The 23018-nt window shown below is 50.8% G+C and overlaps 8 protein-coding genes across 8 annotated transcripts; 5 read left to right on the forward strand and 3 right to left on the reverse strand.

Moving 5' to 3' along the window:
• Positions 1 to 783: 783 nt before the first annotated feature.
• Positions 784 to 3061, forward strand: BKA67DRAFT_548990 (Fox2 protein). The gene is made up of 3 exons (XM_046101542.1): positions 784 to 1125; positions 1203 to 2426; positions 2539 to 3061. Exons 1-3 carry the CDS (start codon positions 967 to 969, stop codon positions 2971 to 2973), a joined length of 1818 nt encoding a protein of 605 aa, XP_045964853.1. The 5' UTR covers positions 784 to 966; the 3' UTR covers positions 2974 to 3061.
• On the forward strand, positions 3062 to 3980 carry BKA67DRAFT_548992 (hydroxysteroid dehydrogenase). Its single transcript, XM_046101543.1, has one exon. The coding sequence runs from the start codon at positions 3188 to 3190 to the stop codon at positions 3965 to 3967; it is 780 nt and encodes a 259-aa protein (XP_045964854.1). The 5' UTR covers positions 3062 to 3187; the 3' UTR covers positions 3968 to 3980.
• A 175-nt stretch (positions 3981 to 4155) lies between these two features.
• BKA67DRAFT_548993 (uncharacterized protein) lies at positions 4156 to 6907 on the reverse strand. The gene has a single exon (XM_046101544.1). It carries the CDS (start codon positions 6428 to 6430, stop codon positions 4412 to 4414), a length of 2019 nt encoding a protein of 672 aa, XP_045964855.1. The 5' UTR covers positions 6431 to 6907; the 3' UTR covers positions 4156 to 4411.
• A 600-nt stretch (positions 6908 to 7507) lies between these two features.
• BKA67DRAFT_653887 (uncharacterized protein) lies at positions 7508 to 9327 on the forward strand (the record flags this gene model as incomplete). Its single annotated transcript, XM_046106461.1, has 5 exons — positions 7508 to 7589; positions 7643 to 7704; positions 7783 to 7927; positions 7977 to 8893; positions 8965 to 9327. The coding sequence occupies 5 exons, from the start codon at positions 7508 to 7510 to the stop codon at positions 9325 to 9327; spliced, it is 1569 nt and encodes a 522-aa protein (XP_045964856.1).
• A 76-nt stretch (positions 9328 to 9403) lies between these two features.
• On the reverse strand, positions 9404 to 12385 carry BKA67DRAFT_508486 (polyphosphoinositide phosphatase; the record flags this gene model as incomplete). The annotated part of the gene is made up of 1 exon (XM_046097157.1): positions 9404 to 12385. One exon carries the CDS (start codon positions 12383 to 12385, stop codon positions 9404 to 9406), a length of 2982 nt encoding a protein of 993 aa, XP_045964857.1.
• Positions 12386 to 15560: 3175 nt separating this feature from the next.
• BKA67DRAFT_653889 (uncharacterized protein) lies at positions 15561 to 16186 on the forward strand (the record flags this gene model as incomplete). Its single annotated transcript, XM_046106462.1, has 2 exons — positions 15561 to 15602; positions 15656 to 16186. The coding sequence occupies 2 exons, from the start codon at positions 15561 to 15563 to the stop codon at positions 16184 to 16186; spliced, it is 573 nt and encodes a 190-aa protein (XP_045964858.1).
• A 166-nt stretch (positions 16187 to 16352) lies between these two features.
• On the reverse strand, positions 16353 to 17090 carry BKA67DRAFT_530814 (uncharacterized protein; the record flags this gene model as incomplete). The annotated part of the gene is made up of 3 exons (XM_046099293.1): positions 16353 to 16425; positions 16542 to 16891; positions 16959 to 17090. The coding sequence occupies 3 exons, from the start codon at positions 17088 to 17090 to the stop codon at positions 16353 to 16355; spliced, it is 555 nt and encodes a 184-aa protein (XP_045964859.1).
• A 1365-nt stretch (positions 17091 to 18455) lies between these two features.
• BKA67DRAFT_653891 (adaptin N terminal region-domain-containing protein) lies at positions 18456 to 22853 on the forward strand (the record flags this gene model as incomplete). The annotated part of the gene is made up of 5 exons (XM_046106463.1): positions 18456 to 18646; positions 18711 to 18786; positions 18851 to 19215; positions 19276 to 20771; positions 21949 to 22853. 5 exons carry the CDS (start codon positions 18456 to 18458, stop codon positions 22851 to 22853), a joined length of 3033 nt encoding a protein of 1010 aa, XP_045964860.1.
• Positions 22854 to 23018: the final 165 nt, after the last annotated feature.

The raw sequence follows: 23018 nt of genomic DNA on the forward strand, positions 1-23018 counted from the left end.
GGGTGCCTGATAGCGACTATCTACACAGTCCAAGCGGCTGTGGCTCGCCCGGCTGAACTCAGTCTAGACTAGAATGCAAACGACATCGGTGGTAACTTACCTTGCCAGTAATTTGCAACTGCAGGGCGGGCACTTTTCGCGGTAGCCATTCATTCGCGGTGCGTTTTGGCAAATATGGTTGCATCAACCCGTTCGGCAAATGCCAATACAATACTACCTCTGCATCGACGGGTTTCCCGACCGTGGCCATTGCCGCCAGTGTGTACCAAGTACAGTTTGCTCCATCGTTTCTATCAATGGAATATGCACAGTGGTGTGTAGTTATGTTGAGTTGAGTCCATGCTACTGCAGAAAGGCTGACCTACAGTGTGTAGACGAACCTAGTCTAGCACCAAGCACGGATGCTAGGGTCTGAACATGTGATTGCAGGAATGGAATACCTGAAGGATCTTGCTCCAGCCTAGAGGTTAGTGGACTTGGGGAGTCTTGATGCACATGACCTCATTCATGGGGGGGGGGGGGGGGTTGTCTGATCTGGGGTTCTGGCGCTGAGTGAGAGGTGAGAGGTGAGAGGTGGGAGTGGCCTTGGGGAATGGCATGTGAGAAAGGCATTCGCATCCCATCGCATCCCATCGCGTCCCCGTCCCGTCCCCCAGAACGAACGAGGACGGATCCGGCCTAGCGTCCCCCTCGGCAATGGAGGCGCTGATGTTGCGCGCTGGCTAACCCGCTGGCTAACCAACTGCCTCGGCACCCGAGGTCATATCTGGGGCACCTCGAAGACGGCAAGCTGCGTCGGAGATCAGCAGGGTGCGTAGACAAACAATGCCTTTTAAGTTCATCCTCAACCATAAACTACGTCCTGTCCGTCCTCACTGTCCGCATCATCCCATTGTGAAAGAACCTACATCCATTTCCCCCTAGCCTTTTGTTGTTTCGTTCACCCACATTCCACGGCTTCACACAATGGCGGAACAGCTACGCTATGACGACCAAGTCGTCGTCGTCACCGGCGCCGGTGGTGGTCTGGGTAAGGCATACGCTACCTTCTTTGGTTCAAGAGGAGCCAAGGTCGTCGTCAACGATCTTGGTGGCTCTTTCAAGGGAGAGGGTAACTCGACAAAGGTATGGCATTCCCTCCCGCCAGCTAGCAGCGCACTGCCCCAAGTAATTGTCCAATGCTAACAGGGCTGGTTTGGCAGGCTGCCGATGTAGTCGTTGACGAGATCAAGAAGGCCGGCGGCCAGGCCGTCGCCAACTACGACAGTGTCGAGAATGGCGACAAGATCATCGAAACCGCCGTCAAGACCTTCGGCCGGATCGATATTTTAATCAACAATGCCGGCATCCTTCGGGACGTCAGCTTCAAGAATATGAGCGACAATGACTGGGATTTGATCATGAAGGTTCACGTCAAGGGAGCCTACAAGTGCGCCCGTGCTGCATGGCCGCACTTCCGCAAGCAAAAGTACGGACGAGTCATCAACACCGCATCTGCTGCTGGTCTCTTCGGCAGCTTCGGCCAGTGCAACTACTCGGCGGCAAAGCTGGCGCAAGTCGGCTTCACAGAGACGCTGGCCAAGGAGGGCGCAAAGTACAACATCATCTCAAATGTCATTGCACCCATCGCAGCGAGTCGCATGACTGAAACTGTCATGCCTCCGGATGTGCTTGAGAACTTGAGGCCCGAGTGGGTTGTGCCGCTCGTCGCCGTCTTGGTCCACAAGACCAACACCACCGAGAACGGCTCCATTTTCGAGGTCGGCGGTGGCCACATTGCCAAGCTCCGGTGGGAGAGATCCAGTGGTCTTTTGTTGAAGGCCGACGACAGCTACACTCCTGGTGCCGTCCTGAAGCAATGGAGCAAGGTGACCGATTTCTCAAACCCACAATACCCATCTGGACCCAATGACTTCATGACTCTTCTCGAGGAGTCCATGAAGATGGGCCCCAGTGAGCAGGGTGAGAAAGTCGACTTCAAGGGCCGCGTTGCCCTGGTCACTGGTGGCGGTGCAGGTATCGGTCGCGCATACTCTCTCGCATTCGCCAAGGCCGGTGCATCAGTTGTTGTCAACGATCTCGCAAACCCTGACACTGTGGTCGAGGAGATCAAGAAGCTGGGAGGTAAGGCAGTAGGCGTCAAGGCGTCCGCCGAGGACGGCGAGACTGTCGTAAAGGCGGCTATGGATGCATTCGGTCGCATTGATATCATTATCAACAATGCCGGTATCCTACGCGACAAGGCTTTTACCAACATGGACGACAACCTTTGGGACCCCGTCTTGAATGTACATTTACGTGGTACCTACAAGGTCACCAAGGCCGCATGGCCTATCATGTTGAAGCAGAAGTTTGGCCGTATTGTAAACACAACATCTACCAGTGGTATCTATGGTAACTTTGGCCAGTCCAACTATGCCGCCGCCGTAAGTTTATATCTGCACTCAAAGATGGAACTTGTTCTTTCTTTTTCCTCCCCCCCCTTCTTTCCCTTTTTTTCTTCTTCTCTTCTTTCTCTTCTCTTGCTGACACAAACAGAAATGCGGTATACTTGGTTTCTCCAGAGCACTCGCCCTCGAAGGTTACAAATATAACATTTACGTCAACACCATTGCACCCAACGCTGGCACTGCCATGACCAAGACGATCATGCCGGAAGAGATGGTCCAGGCGTTCAAGCCGGATTACATAGCGCCTCTTGTGTTGGCTCTGTCCGCCGAGAAGGGACCCAAGAACCCAACTGGGGGTCTTTACGAAGTTGGCAGTGGTTGGGCCGGCCAGACGAGGTGGCAGCGCGCCGGTGGTGCCGCTTTCCCTGTTGATGTGCCGTTGACTCCCGAAGCCGTCCTTGAGCAATGGAGCAAGGTCATTGACTTTGAAGACGGCAGGGCAGACCACCCCGAGAAGGCTGCAGACTCGATCCAGAAGATCATGGCAAACATGGAGAACAAGAGCGGGGCTGGCAAGGTATGAACTTCCAATTATCTTTGCCCCCTAGCTCAACTGTATATATCCAAAGTCTAGTGTAGAATGGCTTGTGTTGACAATGATTGTAAATTAGAAGTCCAAGTCGCCACCGTCATCCGCTCCCGCTTCTTCAGGTGACAGCCAGTATCTCCAAGCTATTGCCAAGGCACAATCTGCCCAGTCGCCTGAAACTGAATTCACGTATACCGATCGAGACTCCATGCTCTACAACCTCGGTGTCGGTGCCAAGAGAACCGACCTCGCTTACGTCTTTGAGGGCCACGACGATTTCCAAGTCCTCCCGACCTTCGGTGTCATCCCCGCCTTCGATGTCGAGACACCATACAGTATGGATGAGGTTGTGCCCAACTTCAACCCCATGATGCTGCTTCACGGTGAGCAGTACCTCGAGATCAAGAAATACCCCATCCCGACTTCTGCCAGGACAAAGAGCTCCGCCAAGTTGATCGAGGTCGTCGACAAGGGCTCAGCTGCCATCCTCAAGAGCGGTGTGAGCACCGTCAACGCCGAGACGGGAGAGGAGATCTTCTACAACGAGTCGACCGTCTTCCTGCGCGGCTCGGGGGGCTTCGGCGGGCCCAAGAAGCCCCAGGACCGCGGCGCCGCCACGGCCGCCAACGTCCCGCCCCAGCGCATGCCTGACGTCGTGGTCGAGGAGAAGACCACCGAGGAGCAGGCTGCCATCTACCGTCTGAGTGGTGACTACAACCCTCTGCACGTCGACCCCAACTTTGCCAAGCTGGGCGGGTTCAAGCGTCCCATCCTGCACGGGCTGTGCTTCATGGGTATTGCTGGCAAGGCCGTCTACGAAAAGTTTGGCCCGTACAAGAACATCAAGGTTCGCTTCGCCGGAACGGTCCTGCCTGGTGAGACCTTGGTCACCGAGATGTGGAAGGATGGAAAGAAGGTCATCTTCCAGACCAAGGTAAAGGAGACTGGCAAGCCTGCCATCTCGGGTGCCGCTGTCGAGCTTGTCTAATCTACTGTAGGGGGGGGGGGGGGGGGGGGACACCTGGTTTGACGAATTAAGATGCGACACGATGCGATCAGGTGTGGCACGGTTGCTATTGTATGAATACGAGTAGGGCGAAAGTTCAATGGCCAACAGACCCAAGAGTTTGATGTACTGAATTATGATTAACTTTGCAAATCCTACAAGTTCAAAATACCTCGCAAACAACTAATATAGTGTAGAGGGTATAGCATGAGAGGCGCCATCCAGTGCCGTTTGCCGTGCAGCCAATACCATGCCCAATGAGAGTCCCCATGTCCCGTGCCTGAACGCCAATGAACCAATTTCTATCCTCTCCGGTATCATTCGCTTTTCGGTGCTCCCAGCTAGCTTCTTACACTCTCCAACCAACCAACCGAACAGAAAATGCAGCAAAACCAAATGACCAGTGCGGGTATGTCTGATCCTCCCTTACGTACCAATGAAAAATAGCGCTTCAATAATTCCGTCGGAAATATCCTCCATGCTAGGCACTTTACTGCCGTTGGCAAGTATCCGCGTCACGACATCATCCTGTGTGCTTGCAATGCCGGTCTCCAGATACGCCTTTTCGGCTCCTGATAACTCTCTTCTCTCGGTTTCGCGCCATTTCTTCTCGGCCTCGACACGTGCCTCCTTCAGGATAGCCTCCGTGTCTTCTGCTTCCCACAGGTTGCACTTGGCACACTCCCTGCAGCGTCTTCCATCTCCTTCGGGACGGAAGTGCTGACAAAAATGTTGGTACCCCTCGGTGCTCAAGCTGATGTCCTTGCGGCAGACGTAGCACATCTTGTAGCCGCAAGGGCAAGTTAGCTTGTTGCAGCCGGCTGACTTGACGAAGCTTGTGTTGCATCGTGGACAGACACGCTTGACAGCCATGGACATGGCTTGCTCGACCTGTGTACGCAACGCGACGAGACTAGACTCGTGGCATACATGGATGTCAACCCACGCTTTTGAACAGGACATACATGAAGAACGGCCGCAAGAGGGATTCCGGCAGGCGAACCTCAAGCCTAGACGCCGTCTTTGATGGCGCGAAACAGCTGCACGAAAACGGGACGTGACCCAGTTCCGGAACACCCCATTGCACAATAGAACCAAAAATGCGAATGCGGAAAAGACAAGAGGGATTGAAAGTGGAGAAATCATGGAGCAGATGAATATTAGGATGAGATTTGGGATGTTGCGAGCCCGAAGCCTCAACGTTCGCTTGTTCGTCGGCACATATAGTTCGTCCACTTCAGCATAGTTGCAGAAGGGGCACCGAATAAGGGGCAGATTGCTCGCAATCAAGTCGTGCTCGGCAAGCCGTTGGTCCATCTTATGGAGAATTTCGGCACCACTTTTCTGTGATTGCATAGCACGGTAAATGTGTTCAGACGAAATGCAGCCTTTGCATTCATCAGAAGACACGGCTGGACACCGAAGGGTTCCTGTGTCTTTGTCGATGTTTCTCATCCATCCTTGTCCGAATACGGCTTCTGTGATGGAATGTTGGACGCATCTGAAGCAAACCATGTGTTCGTGACTGTTGCATGTGGTGATCTCCTCAAATGTAACATCCGTGTAGCAACATGTACACTCATATGTGGCTTCGCATGCTTCGGCTTCCTCGGTGTGTAGTTTGACGGCCAAGTCATAGTCATGGTCCGCCCTCGCAGCCGCTTCCATTCTCTGCAACGGTACGATGAGCTCTTCGAACAACTCTCGGTCGAGTTCGGGGTTGCTAGTGGACTTGATGGTTGGTATGATTGAGCCATGTCCTGTGGATTTCCAAACGACCAGTGGATGGTGCTTCGCCTCGCCGCTCGTCACAGGCTTGCGCCGGAAGAAGATGGCTTGAAATGTGAACTTCCAGGACTTGGACGAAATGTCAACCAAGGTGGGTCGTGCATCGAGATAAGAATAATTCGACTCTGAGAGCACAGCTTCGATGGAAGATCGAGACAAACCCTTGAATTCGGACAGGGCTAAAGCGCGGACTGCGTTTCGGTACTCGTCCCCTCGGAAGGCTTCGTTTCGGGGAACTAGACGCTCCAGCGCAGGGCCCGGAACCTGTTTCCCCTCAGCGAGGAGTCTCCTTCGTCCTTTGAGCCATCGGGTCGGATTCTTCAGCATGGCGTCGGCAACGACGGCAACTCTTGACTCTTCGGAAAAGCTCAGCAGCATTTCCCGGAAGACCTCAATCTGCACGTCCGGAAACACAGCGGCGAGTATCTGCAGGCTGGCATTCAAATCTAATGTTTCATTCGGCAGAGGATTCACTGGCTGCAGTTGCGACTCGTCGGATATGTAGACTACGGACGCTGGATCTGGGCTTCGTGGTCGGCGTGACGGCGACACCTCTGGGGTCGTTTGCTGGTTCCGGGCTCTGGACTTGTCAGAGCCACCACGCCCGGAAGCGCCGAGAATACTAGACAAGAACATCTTGACGCTTGGCTCCTTCATCGAGACCGGATCATGGCATTCCAAGTGGTTCTGAAAGCTTTCGGCTCTCAAGGCGGTAGCCTCAGCCTGTAGTTTGGGATTACTTTGGAAGGCGCATGTCTAGCAGTCTAGGTGCCCCTCCACGGTCGGCCGCTTCGAGTGCGAACGTGTTGCGTTTATATGCGCGTAGAGTAGAGACCGGGCAACGACGTCCTCGTGGACATCAAACACTGCGTCGGGAATTCAGCAGAAGAAAACCACATGGACAGAATCGTTGCATGCGGAAGCTACTCCCCGATCATTATTTCCCCCTGTTCGTCACGGTCAGGGTCTGGGTCAAGTGGGTCAAGGTCCCAGGCAGGCTGGTTCCACTTGCCGAAACCTACCTAGGTTAGGTTAGAGCAACCTCTTGCAAATAAGGGAAAATCCCCTTGCATCCCATATGTACACAGTTACAAAGCAGTACATATATGCGGATCCGTAATTAGTTCGTCCCGATGCTAAGCTCAGCTAAGCTAATCCAAGCCGAGCAACATGCTCGCCAGACAGTTTAGATAGTGAATGCGGCAATCACGAGTTCGTGAGTTGTTCTAGTATACATGAAAAAAGAACTCGGGTATTGATAAAGGAGCCAGAAATCCCGGCTGGGCCCCTAGATTTCATTTCTATTTTCATTTCTTACTTCTCTAAACATTTGTTATATTCTTGGTCACTTTATCTTCTGTTTGGCTTCATGGGTTGTGGTTGCCTCAACCAATAATGATGGGCACGTCGCTGGTGCACGTGGCCATTAACATTACAGTATGGATAGCCCACCATCAACGGAATTTTTCTTTTTCTTTTGTTATATACAGGTACACATATTTGGGTTTGCATAAATCACAGTATCACGCCTGCGGTTCACATGCATGTCATGAGGTGTCTGACAGGTGTGGAGAGAGGGGCGGCTGCTGGCACCTGCGGTAGCCCAGCATCTCGAATCTTCTTGAAGCATGGAACAATCTAACCAAAGCAATACCTATGATTGTTTGTGATGCCAAAACTATTTAGCAGAATCACAGTGTTTATTCATGGTTGTTATTGTTGTTGTTGTTAAACATGTTTCAGACGTTGTGTGAAAACTGCGCTCGCCTCGGTGAGACAGGCTCTCCAACTGAAGTACCTGATGGACTCGCACAATGTAATTTCTGGCACCGACAAACGTAATTGACTGAAGAGACTGACGCCCACCAGGTTTGACTTCCCAGTTCAGTCTTGAGGATCTCGTACATGGTATCATTCAGTCGGATGAGTCGGTAAGCCCTACGCTTTGCAAGGCTGCAATTGCACTAACCCCGTCGGTCGGCAGTGGAACTAACTTACGTGATACCTAGGGCAGTATCGCATCTCTAAGAGCGCTTCAAGCAGGCCTCCAGAGCGATCAATTGAACGAAAACTATGGCGGGGACTCAAAATCCGCTGCGGCCATCGCAGAATATGTCGCAAAAAGTATTCTGCCAGTTGCTTCGGGCTCAGAGGGTAATGAGACGTCAAGCTCAGAGATAACAAACAGCTAATTCCTTGTTAGTTGCCACGCAACGGGAGAACAATGTCTTCCGAGGTCAAATTGGTCTCGATATCTTAGAAAATATACAAGACAAAAAGGAGACCAGCCTGAACGGGCAAGTCCTACTAACCGTAATAGCCTATAGCAACGCGCATGATCCCTGGTCATCTTCTTCATCAGCAGCTGTAGCTCACTCGATACTGGACAAGCAACTCCCTGATAAAGGCAAGAAAATTGCATTGATCACGTCGACGATAATCTCAAACTTTCTCCGGCCCTTGTTCTCCAAATCGAGACCAGCGACGGTAACGGCGTCCGGCCGCAAGGCCGAGTTTGTCGAAACTTCTCGGTATGCCGGCTCCTTCAACGACCCTTCTGAACAAGACCTGAAGCCGTGGAAGCACTCATACCGCTACGCGATCAGCGTGTTCGAATGGGCAGTGTCCAAGTCTGACCACGACATGCTTTCTAAGCACTGGCACCAATACACACCCGTGCTCTTGACGCTACTAGATGAGCCGCAGACCGACATCAAGGTGCGTGCCCTGCATATCTTCAGTGCGTTCTGGGAACGCTGCCCACCCGGACAAATGGCGGCCGTCGGTCTGGCAGACGTGTTCGAGCAGGCCATCTTCCCTGCTGTATTATATCTTCCTACGTTGACCCCGGAAGACGAATCAATCCAGATCCTCAATGCAGCATACCCGGCGCTCTTCCAAATTGCAGGCATGGCCTACCCGGAAGCGGAGATAGCCGAGCCAGTCAAGCAACCAGCCTTCACGCACTCGCAGCGAAAGACCATCGACAATATAATTCGCGAAGGGCTATTGGTAGGGTACCGTCACACGAATGAGCACATACAATTGAACGAATGTTTCTGCAAGAAGATGGTGTCTATTGTGAACGGTATTGGTATTCTGGCAGTAAAGCATTTAAAGGTTCGTATTTCGCTAGAACGCATAAAAGCACCCCAAAACGCCTTCCATGCAACGCTGACAACTTCATGCAGGATATTATACCCATGGCCTCAGAGATCATGACAGAGCCATTTGGCACCAAATATCCACCCGCTTTGCTTGCCGCTAACCAGCTACTTCAAGCCACGATGCGATGTTGCTGGCCGCGGATAGGTGGCTACCATACTGAGATCATTCGCACCCTGGCGAATTGCTACCTCAATATTGAGGATGAGGATACATACCCTTCTGGTTCACCCAGCCAAGAGGACCTCAAGGCAGCACTTTCGCAAACCTCTGCTATTTTAGCTGCAATTTTGAAATCTGGAGATACTCCATTGTCAGAGGTTGTCTCTCCCCTTATCGAGAAAGAGCCGCGTCTCAAGCCTCTCTTCCTACCCACGAAGATCCACTGATCCGCCGATCGAACATGGTGTCCTCGCCAAACGTAGCACTCATAGGCGTCTGCAGTACACCCGCACCCGCCGATTCCTAATCGACAGGCTGCTGTTTGAAGAGACTCTTGCCCCTTAGCCACTTGCCGTAGGCTTTGTATCTCTTCTTTGGCAAATCGTCGTCTGTGACTGTGAGCGGATTGTCACCAACCTTTAACAAGTCCCAGTATGCTGTGATGTCCTCCTCGTGGACTGTCTTATCATTTGCGAGCCCGTCAGTTTGCCAGCTTCCGTTGAGGTACTCAGTGTATTCGGAAGCGTCCACATCAGCAGGTGCCTCGTTAGAGATGACGAGAGGCAGGGACTGGGGATGCGAAATGTACCGCCGATACTCGTCCGTGTCATGTGCGTTGACTGATGGATTGAGGGACTCATGTACCATGGTTTTGAAGGTCCACTGCGCGGCTTTGGATTTCTCTTGTGGCGTCTGCTTACGAGGCACATCAGAGGATTGCCCGCCATGGGTGGACTCCTTCATGATACCTTGGGGAATTGTGGGCTTATTTTCAAGAGACACTGGCTGTAGCCATCGATGTATAGAGATGCCACGAGTACCTGGGCGCTCCAGCAAAGCGTCAGCCTCGTCGGCCTTTGCCTTTTGCTTCTCTTGAGGATCAACAATAGTAACTTCTTTCCTGCCTACATGTGCTGGCTTCTTTCTCTCATGATGTTCTTGATTGTCCTCGGTTCGGACGCGGAAGGGGCTTAGATCGTACCGGCCCTCTTGGGTAGATTTGAAGGGTATATACTTAATAGTGGAGTTCATCTTATACGGAAACATCTTCATAAAAGACGATAAAGTTGAGGGCCTGTAATATTCCAGCCAATAATCATCGTAGGCTGACACTGGCTGGGTCTCGTCGTGGCGCTTCAGCACGACGTAAGGCGGCAAGGTCCTCTTTTGCAAGTATCTTGGGTTAAACCAGCGTATGTAATGATGCGGGACTTTCTCCAACCAAGTTCTGGGGTCTGTATGATGCAGGTAGTAATCGGTCGACAGATCCCATAGCATGGGCTGCCCCTGAGAGAAGATGTAATTGCCCAAGAACAGATTGTAAGCTTCTTGGCGTTGACTGTCCATGAAGGAGTTATTATAGTATCGTTTGAAGCTCTCGATCATGTCGCGAGAGTGGCTTGTCCATTGATTGATCTTGCGGTACGTCTCCATGGTATTCACAAGCTGTGAACCACCATATTGTACGGCAATCGTGTCACCGTGATCATGATACATGTGCGTAAAGAGGTTGACGGCATCGGTGTCATACTCAACAATGGTGTCTTCAATAATACCCAGTGCATGCAGTTGGTGTCCAAGAGCGCGCTTGCCAATAACAAACTGAGCTGCGTTAGTACGGTCTAGGCAGTCGATGCAGTTCGTTCGGGCCACCCCGTTTTGTACTTGAGATGGAGAAATCACACCGTCACCATTGTGAAAGAAGCCAGTGGTTGTGACGACATGCTCTGCAATGTTCTCGAGAGTCCCGATAACGTCTTGATCTCGACTCTTGGCTGCTCGGCTCATATCCCAATGCTTTTGGATAATCTTGTGGTCATCTGGCAGGAACTGGTTGAGATAGTTGATGCAGTTGGTGTACTCGTCAAGGAGCTTGGACTCTCTGGGCGATCTTTCCTTCGCCTTGACAAGATTGAGGACGTAAATAGGTGAGCCATATCTCTCAAAGAGGTTGTTGAAGTGGAGAGCGGCAGCAGTGTAGAAGGGGTCAACGAGATTGAGCTCAATAGGTGGCTTAGGGGTAACACCCATGTTGTCTTGTGTCCAGTACAGCGGGATGCTGCCTCGATGCTGAACGTAGGATGTGTATTGTGGACTGGCAAAAAGTTTAGGTCCAGGAGAATGGAACGAGGTTGTGAGCGATTCTGATACAATCTGTTCTGTCTCAACATCATTGGCAACATAGCCCATATCATTGGCGCCTCTCTTCAAGAATCGAGCACCGGCGAAGAAACGAGACCTTCTGGCAATAACTGTGATGTGTGCAGTTCTTCCATATATGGAAACGGCGGCTTGGTCGATGTACCCGTGGACGATGGGGCGACACCAGTCAAAAGGCTCATGCAAAGAGTCAGCACCCGGTTGGAGTAGGTGACTATTCCAGACGAACATGGGATTCGGGTCCTCATAGGTGGTACCCGGCAAACCGTTTACGAGAGCAATACGCTCTCGTGTGATGTTGTGCTGCAGAGTGCGGGTAATGTCATATGAGTAACTGTAATAGAAGGAGCGCGTCAAGTCGAGGTTATTGAGAATGCCCAGGAAGCGCTGTTCGTCTGTATTGCGAATGTCTGGCTTGTATCTAGGTGGGGTCAGAGGGATCAATTCGGTGCCATCGATTTGGTAAACATAGTGACCTCCGATCATGGCAACAGTGCTCTTCTTGGTTATCAACAACATGTAATATGGACCAGTAAACTTGATAAAGCCAAGCAAGCCCCAAGTGGTACAACACAGCTTGATGCCTCCGGTCCCTTTATTCCCATCGTCGATGGTGTCTAATATCGAGGCCATCTCCTTCTGACTGTATATGATCTTCTCATCTACGATGTTCAGGTCCGAGTCATGGGTGGTTCGGTCGATCTTCAGGATACGGTACCGCTTTTCCGTGACATCTCCCCCCACGATGTAGTAGCGACTGGCGGTCTCATAGAGTGTGAACTTGTGCATCTTGTAGAAGAGGCGCGCCGGCGACCGTTCCTCTTCCGGCGGCGTATCTTCTCTCGAGGCGGAGTCGGGACTGTGTGTTCGGATAAAAGGTTGGGCTACGGCAGGCTCTTCGTCGGCGTCGTCTTCGACGGTGCCGCCTTTCTGAGCTTGGACATTTTGCGCCAGAGTCTCGCTGCTAGTATTGTTCTGTAGGAGCGGAAAGGCGGGTTCGGGTGGTTGCTCGTTCACGTTCAGAGGGTCCGCCTTGACACCGTCACTGCCGGCACTTGGCGGAGGTGCGTTCCCACCATTGTGGCTGTTGGCCTTTGAAGCAATGGATTCGGTCGCATCCCCCATGGTCACGGCCTCTACCTCGACGGCCTCGTAATTCATTGGGCCAAAGGGTTCAGCAAGGCCAAAACTCAGTTACTCTGCGGGTCACTTTGGGTCATCTGTCATGACGAGCGTCGGGACATTGCGGTTGCGGCAACAGCAAAGAACCCCGCCCTCTGAGCCATTCGAAGGGGCCTCGTGGTTGCAGTCGGCGGAGATAGAGTTGTCACAGAGTTTGGTTGTTGTGTTTCCCAAATAAGCAAGGTGATGTAATTAGTGACCCGAGTTCCACTGTCATGTGCTTCGACACGGACTCACTTGGAAGGCTTTGTGCAGCCGCTGTACAGTACAGTTAGTGCACAAGGTACGGATCCGTAGACGGTCTTGTGCGTTGGATGTCATTACCAAGCTTAAGTCGCTGTACTGCATGTCCACGAAACTCTGCTATGTACATAGTGGGGTTGGGCCCCACCATCCCCGGCCCCATTGAATTCGAGCTGAACAAACATTAACTTACCTACCTTCCCTCCAATGGCTGGCGGCCTGGCTAGCTGGCACTATAAACTGCTTGTGGCCCTGGAGCACACCCTCAACACCAAACGCCCACGAGCGGTGTACGCTCTCCCATCCGACGATCGTTACACTTGAAATCCTCAGCCGCGGGGCTTGCTTCAACCCAGATTACCTGCATTTGTTGTGCTGCCAACGACGTACTATATAGCCATATCATGTGTCGGCTTTACTCACGCTGTCACTGTTCCTTTTGCCCACTGTAGTCCTCAAAGAAAGAGGCATCTGCGGGTTTGTATCGGTTCATCGAGGCGTGGCGAATGTTGCGTGTCAGAACGCTTGCTTGACCGCCGTACGCACGAGATAGTCATAAACACTGCAGCCACGATAGCGAGTTCAAGCCTGCAGTAGACTGTGTTGCCTTGTTTCAAATGGGAACCAACCAATCAGACTATACAATCTTTTCAACTACAGCAGGTCCACGCGGAAAGACCTGACGCATTGAAGCTGAGTTGGATCATTGCGAAGGAATCGCAGCATACCGGATTTCCGATAGGTACGGTACATCTTCCGCCGGTTGGTTGTGCCTAGTGAAAATATACATGACCTTGACCGCTCCATTGATGTTAGACCAGCAAGGCAACAATTCTTTGCCAGAACGATAGCAGTGCATCAAGCTGCCCTCTTCATACCACATTCGGAGGTCCTAGGTACAACCGCAGCATCAGGGCCTTGGGGGACAAATCGACATATGGCTGCCTCTCCAATGCGGCTCGCCTGATATGGTATGTCGTAGTTTGAAAAGCGGTATGGAAAGGAAGTTACATCCTTGTTGGTAATTGCCATTGTGTGCGTCAGCCATCCTTGCTCTGATCATGGCCTCGCGCCCCTCGACCCTCTAGGCGCATTTACCACTTCTCAATTCGGAGGGAACTCGTTCTGCAGCTGCAATCTGTGGCTTGTATCGCTGTTGCGACCCAAAATTCTGGTTCGCCCCGGCCTGGAAGGCTGCCTCCGGACAGCCCCTTGACTTCCCATGGCAGAGCCCAACGGAAACATGCAGCAGGTGCTCAAATTATCATAGGCATCAGATAAATCCTGGCTATGACCTACTCTTTCCTTCTCCTGTAGTCGTTGTGTCTAAGTCAAGCTACAAACTGGTGGATAAGAAGTTTACTGGTCTTTTACCATTCAAGGTACTCTATGTAACTACCGTAGTAAGTGCTTTGCATAATGATTGCAGAAGTCAAAGCTACTTCCTCTTGACCTTCCCATCATCAAGTCAACTTATGTATTATGTGGAATGGCAAACCAGGCGCATATAGTCCTTGGTGCTATCTAATTAAAGACTACCCAATCATATATGGTAAAATGGCCAATTGTTATCCAAGCTATTGTTCCCTTTTTTCTTTTAAGGCTGCTTGGGCGTCTACTGAGTTACACAGCCAACGCAAGGCTCACGTCCTAATTCTATGGCCTTTAAGAGCCTTACACAGAAGGTACTTAATAGATCCCATGCCCAGTAATTGCTGGAAATCTCCTATTCACTTCTGCAAGGATTAACAGTTCCGATTTTCTAGAGAATGGCAGTGTTATGCTATAGAACCAGATTAGACTGATGATCACTCGCCATGTTATCTGATAGAAGGCCTAATGAGACAATTACTCGATTCGGACAGTTCTGGTTCGTCGAGTATTCACTGTTAGCTCAGAGGATGAACCATCGAGGATAATTCGTCAGCATACAAGAGCCCACACCCGTCGAGAGTGCTCACGATCAAGTGAAACGATACGTCATGATCAACATGACACCACCGGGAACGTTCCCCGAGCCAATTGTTGTCAGTTAAACAGCACTGCTGAGTCGCTACTGAATGTACCGTATCGCAACCAGGTTTCAATATTCTCCGTCGAGCCTGTCGGAAGTCCCTGAATCGTGTTGCTGGATGCAGGTTTAAATCGCGGTCCTCTGCCCAGTACGTTGTACTCCATTGGATTCGTCCCGAACTAGTAGGGTCTCAAGTGAACGACATAAAAATAGACGAATCGCATGAACTCGAACACCCATTAATCTGACCAAAACAATCCAGCTTATCCTATGGTGTCCTCCTAGGCCCCTTTTCGATTTCTTTTTCATGTCTTGATTTTCAAGGCCATTCGGTGTGATATTGGTGGATGTATGGCATAAATCACATATAACCGTCAGGAGCTTTCGTATGCGCCGCTCGGGGGGTTTTCTTTTTCTTTTCCTACAAGCCTTACCCGCTTGTCAGAGGGACCCGCGGGAACTAGATACAGTTCCGGTGTAACCCTGTAGATTGAAATAGGCAATTCTGTGCGGCGACTAAAACTTTTATCGCGTGGAACAACCATACGGAATTGTATCCGGGAATGATCACAACATGAACCTGCATACGACCCAAGATTACCTTGTGCCATGATTTAACGACCATGCTTATGTGATCACCAGGTCTAGCATATGGCAAACTGCGGACATAAAAATACTATTAAATACATATAAATAGCGAATGGTTGCTCTCCCTTCGACAAAACCAGAACTCAACTGGCACATCGTGTTCTAGCTCTTAAGCTGTAACAGTATAGCAGAATTACCTTCGGCACCAAGCATGAACAGATCAGTGTTTCGAGTACCTCGACATATCTACTACGAATACCACAATCCTTCAAGATGGCCCGAGGGGAGAGCCAAGAGAAGTTGCACCCACAGAACGTAAGGATAGCCTTGAATTGACTGTCGGTTGGCGACTGACTAATGAACTTCAGTATCAGACTGCCTCTACAACACAAAACAACACCGTTGAAGGCCAGAGCGCGCCGAGGGAGCAGATGGAACCACTGACCGCGAACGACAGAGCAATCAGAGATGCCTTATATGTACAAGAGCCTGCCACTAGCACTCGGATGAGTTCCGTGGTTGTGCTTCCCACATCTCCATCAAGCCAACCCAGCTTAACACCAACCCTTGGAAGCAGCACCCCAGGAGTAAGCATGACAACAAGCTCGCTGCTCCTAACGTTCCGTGACCGCCCTTACATAACTCGCGAGGCTACTCTCAGGGAATATTGTCGTGATTGGTACCAGACTCCGCCGACTCCGCAGACCCAAACAGTGATGGCGACATATCGTGAACGACCAATGATTGAGGAGCCGTTTCAAAATGTTGGAGATCTCCAATCGGGACCAAGCACCCAACAACAGTCGGCGACGAATGGAAAAAGTTACAGTACTGATGGATCCGAAATAAAGAGCGGTGTTCCGAGTAGCACGGGTGCTTATGGGTGCCGCACGCCATAATAAACTGGGGCGCTCAGTGATGGAGACCGGCAAATTTACCATACGTTGCAACGAGATACATCAGTCATTACCGGCGCAGGGAAAGATGTTTGACGAGTTCAGCAGCTGTTACAGCTACATACTTTCGTTTTAGCCTGCTTTTATTCAAGCCCCTATACGACTGGTTTTATAGCGCAAATACAGCGTGTTCTATAGGCTCTCGTAGTGCTTCCCACGCCAACCAGTCTGATCTTGTCGTCCTGTCAAGAGTAGTTAGCACAATTTCAGAGATGGATATCTTCAATGCGCTTGGCTTCATTCGATTGAAAAACGTCGTAAAGAAAAGAAGGAGAGGGTATACCAAGGCCAGACTTACGGTAGTAATCCCATGGCATTCACTTTCCAGACACCCAATGCCAACGCCACAAGCTGCATCGCAACATATGCCAACTTTGCCTGCAGCATCTTTCCCTTGTTCCCATCACTCTCGAAGCGCTCGAAGGCCTGGTTCGTACCCAGAACGCCCATGATGGGGTTCTTGAAAGCCATGAATACCATCATAATGCTGAAGATTTGTAACGAGTTGCCGGACATGTACATCATGATGGCGGTCATGGGTAGCTGCTTCACGGGCGCCAGAGCAACTTCCCAGGCCTTCTTGAGCTTGAGCGTATCTGTTTCCTCGGGGGTAGGCGCTTTGCGGGCGGGGGCTTGAGCTACTTGCTTCTGTGTCAACGTTAGCACCTCCCCTTATAAAGTACAGTTGTGGCTGTGCGCAATGAGCTGGTCATACCTTTGATCCCGTAGCCTTGGTATACGAAGTAGACGGAAAGGCCGGAGGGTCGGCGATGCCACCAGGCTTGGACTTGGCCTGTGGTGGGTTGTTCAGGTCGGCGACCCATTTGGGGACTGTAGTTGTCGCCATGGTGTGGGTATTATGATGGCGTGTCCGGAGACCTCTGGTAAACAAGGCGCTCGAAACGTCGTGGGTGCGTGGCGTAGAGACAGAGGGTCTCGGTGTAGATGATGTTGCGATAGTTGTTATTAGCTGGGGAGTGGATGAAGCCGTCACGTCAAGCTGTCTGTCAATCTAATCCAGTAAGGTAACTTGTTGCTGGGGGAGGATACTCGTTTTCTCCACAGGAGTTCGGATCCACTAAAGAGCCGCCCTTCACGTTCAAGTTTCGCCCTGACAAGCCGGTGAGCCGTGCACGCTAAGCGACCCGAGCAAAGCGAACAATCCCATACTAAAGTACATCTTGCACACACACGGGCGACGAAATACGGATACATACATACATCCATACGTACATACACATACCTACTGTACATACATGGTCCTTATGTACATAGGTCAAGGGGTTTCAGGGGGCCGGACTCAACGGCCTTTGGTGGAGTTACCACCGGGCGTGCATCGCGACTTCCACTCTATCGACGAGTTTGACAATGACCTGCCCTGGCGCCGACTTCATTATTGTTATAACGCGCCACATGCAGGGTACGAACGCCCGGTAGCTTTCAACTCAACCTTTCAGCCTCGAGAAACCTAACGAATCGAAGAGTTTGCGACGCTGCGCATGTGACACTTCATCCCCTCGAACCCCTCCATCCTTGACTTACCACACCGACGACCACACCTCGTACGATTGGACAGTCTGACATACATGAAGCTTGGTTGGCTGCGCATTGCGTGAGGGGCTTGCAAGCTTTCCTGGGCGACTCTCCAAGATACGCTACCTTGTCCCCGATCGCCAAGGTAGTCAGTTGTAATTGAGACTGCTCCATCCTACTTATCGGCGGGCTGGGCAAGACTCCTACAGAGTTCCCGAGACACCACAGGAAGGGAAGGCCTGCGAAGCCGGAAACCTGAATAGGCCCGTACATAGGTAGTCCTCAACCACGCGCGCGCACCATGTCAAACTCTCAAGGCGGAGGAGACTCCAAGCTGTTCGCTCGGGTAAGCATATTAATTCGTTCGTTTATCCTCCCGAGACATTCATCCGCACTTGTCGTCACGAGATCAAATTTACATGCGGTCTCGTTTCTCTTAACACATGCTCATCTTGTCTATGGTCTTCCATACTCGAGTGCATATCCCATCTCCTTGGTTTTGTAGATGCGACACATTCCCAAGAGCTTCCATGAAGCAAGTACGACCACCGGCCCCTAAAGCAGGCGAACCCAATGAACCGTACTATGCATTACCCACCTCCACCTCCACCATATCACAATCGCAGTCATGTTTCTAGCGCACGCCGCTCCATCAACTTATTACTCACGTCCTTTGACAATGCAGGGCAAGGTCGCCGAGTTGCGCCTCGAGTTGAACAGTGGCGGAAAGAAGGACAAAAACTTCACCCAGAAGAAAATCGCCCTCAAGAAGATCGTCGCAAATATGACCATGAGCAACAATGAGATGGTTTCGCTATTCCCAGACATCATTGCTTGTATGCATATACAGAGTCTGGAGATCAAGAAGATGTGAGGAATACACTGGCCAGCCACAACCACAATAAGGAGTACGAGAGCTAATGGGCAATATCAGGTGCTTCTTGTTCCTGGTCAACTACTCAAGAATGAAGCCAGAAATCGCAGTGAAGGCGATACCAGTCCTTGAACAGGTGCGCCCGCACTAACGCGCGAGTTGAAACAATAGGCAACGGTACGGTGCTGATATGTGCACAGGATATGCAAGATTCCAACCCCCTGGTTAGAGCGTTGGCATTACGGACAATGTCCTACGTCCACGTCCGAGAATTTGTCGAGGCTACGGTTCCAGTCGTCAAGCATATGCTCAAAGATTCGGACCCCTACGTCCGAAAGACCGCCGCTTACTGCGTCGCGAAACTCTACGATCATGACAGACATATGGTGGAGAGATCGGATCTCATAGAGCGGCTAAATTCTTTGCTTAGGGATGACAACCCGACAGTTGTTGCGAGTGCCCTGGCTGGACTAATGGATATTTGGGAAAGGAGTGATGCAATCAAGCTGACAATCGACTATAACAATGCATCGAAAATGGTGGCTATACTGGCTGATTGCTCTGAGTAAGTACCGTTGAGATATTCGTATCCTGAGGTGTGCCATGTCCAGCTGACATGTGGTAGATGGGGTCAAACTTACATCCTGGAAGCACTTATGTCATATGTGCCCCAGGATTCTGGGGAAGCTACGCTCTTGGCAGAAAGAATAGCCCCCCGGTTATCGCATTCCAACTCGGCTGTCGTTCTGACCTGCATCCGAGTCATTCTATACCTGATGAATTACATCGCAGACGAAAAGCACGTCGCCGCTCTATGTCGGAAATTGTCTCCACCACTTGTCACCTTATTGGCGAAAGGACCTGAAGTGCAATATCTTGCTCTCAGAAACGCTTTGTTGATCCTGCAGCGGCGGCCGGACGTCCTACGCAACGATATCCGTGTCTTCTTCTGCAAGTACAACGACCCCATTTATGTCAAAGTGACGAAGCTTGAACTGATCTTCATGCTTGCCAACGAGAAGAACATCGATGAGGTACTTACAGAACTACGAGAATATGCTACCGAGGTCGACGTGCATTTCGTAAGGAAAGCGGTCCGTGCCATTGGAAAGCTGGCCATTAAGATTGAGCCAGCTGCCCGAAGATGTATTAATCTACTGCTCGAATTGGTCGCGACAAAAGTACCTTACATTGTGCAAGAAGCTACTGTGGTGATCCGCAACATCTTCCGCAAGTATCCTAACCAATATGAATCCATCATTGGCACACTATGCGAACACTTGGATTCGCTAGACGAGCCCGAGGCCAAGGCTGCAATGGTGTGGGTCATTGGGCAATACGCATCACGGATTGAGAACTCTGACGCACTACTTGAGGACTTCCTGTACTCATTCGCTGAGGAGCCTGTCGAAGTTCAGCTTGCCTTGCTGACTGCGACCGTCAAACTGTTTATCCAGCGACCGACCAAGGGTCAGGATCTCGTTCCGAAAGTCCTGAAGTGGGCTACCGAGGAGACCGACAACCCAGATTTACGCGATCGTGCGTACATGTACTGGCGCTTACTCTCGACAGACATGAACATGGCAAAGCAGGTTGTCATGGGCGAAAAGCCAGCCATTACGGCGGAGTCTGAAAAGCTGGACCCTCAAACACTAGAAGAGATGTGCCTCAACGTCGGCACGCTCGCGACGATCTACTTGAAACCTGTCCAGACTGTTTTCAGATCAGCCAGACCGAGAAAGTTGCAGGACAGTCCAGCCTTGCAAAAGCATACTCTACCCACATCTCAGAATCTGCCCCAATTTGAGAATCAGAAGCACCTTAGCATGTTGGGTATGGGCGGTCAGCCAGCTGTTGTGCGGACAAATCCTGATGGCGGGCTAGCCGGGTTTGACAACGACTTTAATGGCCAATCTGGTCAAAATGCCCAAAACGGCAACATGAATCAGGCAACTAATGATGCTGATGCCTATTTTGCTGGAATAGGATCTCAGCAGATGGCGGCCATGGGCATCCATGAGGCTGGTGATGCATTCGGAGGCAGTAATGGCACAGAAGCCGGTTACGTTGTAAACCAGTACGCACCACAGCAGGCGATGTATCCGGCACAGGGAGGTGGCAGTAATGGCGATTTGTTGATGTTGTAGATATTATTCTGTACGAGCTACACGTCTATAAATTACTGTAAATGGTAACTTATCGACCTCACTAATATAAATTAAAAAGCTTTCCCATGAAAGCAAGGTCCACCAACAAGAGACCGATCTATGAGTACTTGTATTGCTGCGACTCTGACATAGGTACTCAAAGGCATGGCCAACATATCTTAGCACAGCCAGTTCAGTCAACAGTGAACATTTTTTTATTTCCAAGTTAAAATCAAAATATTCCCTAATGCTCAGTCCCCCAGGCGCATTAATCTCCCTACCCTTTTCAAGCGTTGTCTGTCAGATTCCCATTCATCTTTTGCATGACTCAAGCAACCGACCGCTACGTATGATGTGCAAATCTATGTATTAGAAGTCACTGATTGTACACCTAGGTACAGGCATTCTTAACTAATGTCATGATTCCACAGGCAATTGCACAACCTGTAGGAACATGGTAGCTGGCAATAGTAAGGGAACAAGGAGGATCATTGAGAAATTATGGCCCACAGGCTCTATGTTAGATCTATCCGGTGATAATCTAGTTTCTCTAAAACCCTTTGTGCACTAACCCATTCATCGAAGTTAGCTTTTTAAGCATGTGCTTTCCACTGAAAAGGATGCTATCGCATATTAAATTGTATGAAATAATCGACAGACTCTAAAGGTGGTGTTGGTATCAAGTTCTCTTGCTCATGAGTGGCTAATCAAATTCTTAGCCATTCCTCGACAACTGGAAATAATGCTGGTGCCATCGAAAACGGTTTGGTAAATGCGAGTAAACATTATGTTATAGGCGTTATTCGGATGACGCGAAATCGATGGAGCTGATGGGTATTAACATCAGGTTCAGACGCGTCCACCAACGCAATTTCTCTCTCACATAATAACAGTTCATTCTTCTCGAGATTTTCCACAGCCTATGCAATCACTCGTTTCAAAGCCCTAAAGCTAACTGCAGATGGTTTGAACTTGCTCTTTTTGTTAACAGCTCCTGTCTGTGGCCCATTTTGACAGTCAAAACCACCAGTGATTATCTTGAAGTTGCGCCACCTTTATATTCACTTGGCCGAGAATAAAGCGCCCCTTCTCTAAACTCATCCAACGAGTTGCGAGGTTCTAATCAAACAACTGACAGATCCATCTATAAGGTAGCATCAAACATCCACCGACCCATCACCTCATTACACTCAACATCTTCCCGGAAGACACAATGATGTTGACCAAGGTTTTGGGCACTGCAGGCCTCCTGGCTTTCAGCGGTAATTTTCTCAGTGCCCTGACTCTGGACGATGTCACCACTGTGATCTTAACCTCCACAAAGTCGCCCAACACGTCCTCGACATTCACCACCATCTCTCGCACATACTCTGAGTATGGCTGCCCCACTGCACAGGTTGCAGAGCTCACCACCTTGGAGGGTATGGGCGATGCAGCTCAGGGCAACGGTGTCTCGAATGAGCCTGGTCAGGTCATGCAGGAAGAGCCGCACGAGTCTCTCATCACCAGCCGTGCTTACGGTACCCTCACCATCACCCTCACTGAGGTCAGCACTACAAAGGACGTCACTTACACCGGCTCCATCGACTTTGAGAGCATGGTCACGCTCAACGCAGGCACTCACACCACTACCGAGGGTATTGTGGCCACGGTCACAGACACACCTCAAGGCTCGGACGCCACCACGGCTGTCGCATATTCCAGCGCTGCTACCGGTGCCATTTCCGCGCCGTCCGGCGGCAGCTTTTCGGTGACCACACAGCCCGGTCTGCCTTCTGTCACCCCAACGACCATCGCTTCCGGCACAGGTGGCTCATCCAGCTCAATCAGTATTGTCCAGACGACCACCATTGCCGGCTCATCTACAAAGACTGTCACCCACAGTCACACTGACGCCGATATCGCCACCTCGTCTACCACTGCCGAAAGCTCCTCAGCCGCAACTGAGAGCGCACCATCGGCGACCGACTCTTCTGCTGGAGTTGCCCCGATCTCTGTGAAGAAGACCATGGGCATTTTGGCAGGCTTGGCTGGCATTGTGATGGTGGCTCTGTAGGGTACAGGATCACCATGTGATCGACTTCATTACAGTATTCTTTGGCGTTTGAGCTATGGTGACAACCCAGTTGGGCTTTGTGCATTAATGGATCCGAGGACAAAGGGGAGTGTTTGGCTTGGTCATAGGTTCCGATGTTTTCTTCTCTCACGACTTGTTATACGA

This window comes from Truncatella angustata (assembly GCF_020726525.1).
Source record: "Truncatella angustata strain MPI-SDFR-AT-0073 chromosome Unknown BKA67scaffold_1, whole genome shotgun sequence".
Lineage (NCBI taxonomy): Eukaryota > Fungi > Ascomycota > Sordariomycetes > Amphisphaeriales > Sporocadaceae > Truncatella > Truncatella angustata.

Bases quoted from the DNA above. Each gene is read 5' to 3' on its own strand.
- BKA67DRAFT_548990 (XM_046101542.1), top strand. From the start codon at position 967: ATGGCGGAACAGCTACGCTATGACGACCAAGTCGTCGTCGTCACCGGC. The intron at 1,126-1,202 runs GTATGGCATTCC...CTGGTTTGGCAG, and splicing joins GAGAGGGTAACTCGACAAAG to GCTGCCGATGTAGTCGTTGA. The intron at 2,427-2,538 runs GTAAGTTTATAT...TGACACAAACAG, and splicing joins AGTCCAACTATGCCGCCGCC to AAATGCGGTATACTTGGTTT.
- BKA67DRAFT_548992 (XM_046101543.1), top strand. From the start codon at position 3,188: ATGCTCTACAACCTCGGTGTCGGTGCCAAGAGAACCGACCTCGCTTAC.
- BKA67DRAFT_548993 (XM_046101544.1), bottom strand. From the start codon at position 6,430: ATGAAGGAGCCAAGCGTCAAGATGTTCTTGTCTAGTATTCTCGGCGCT.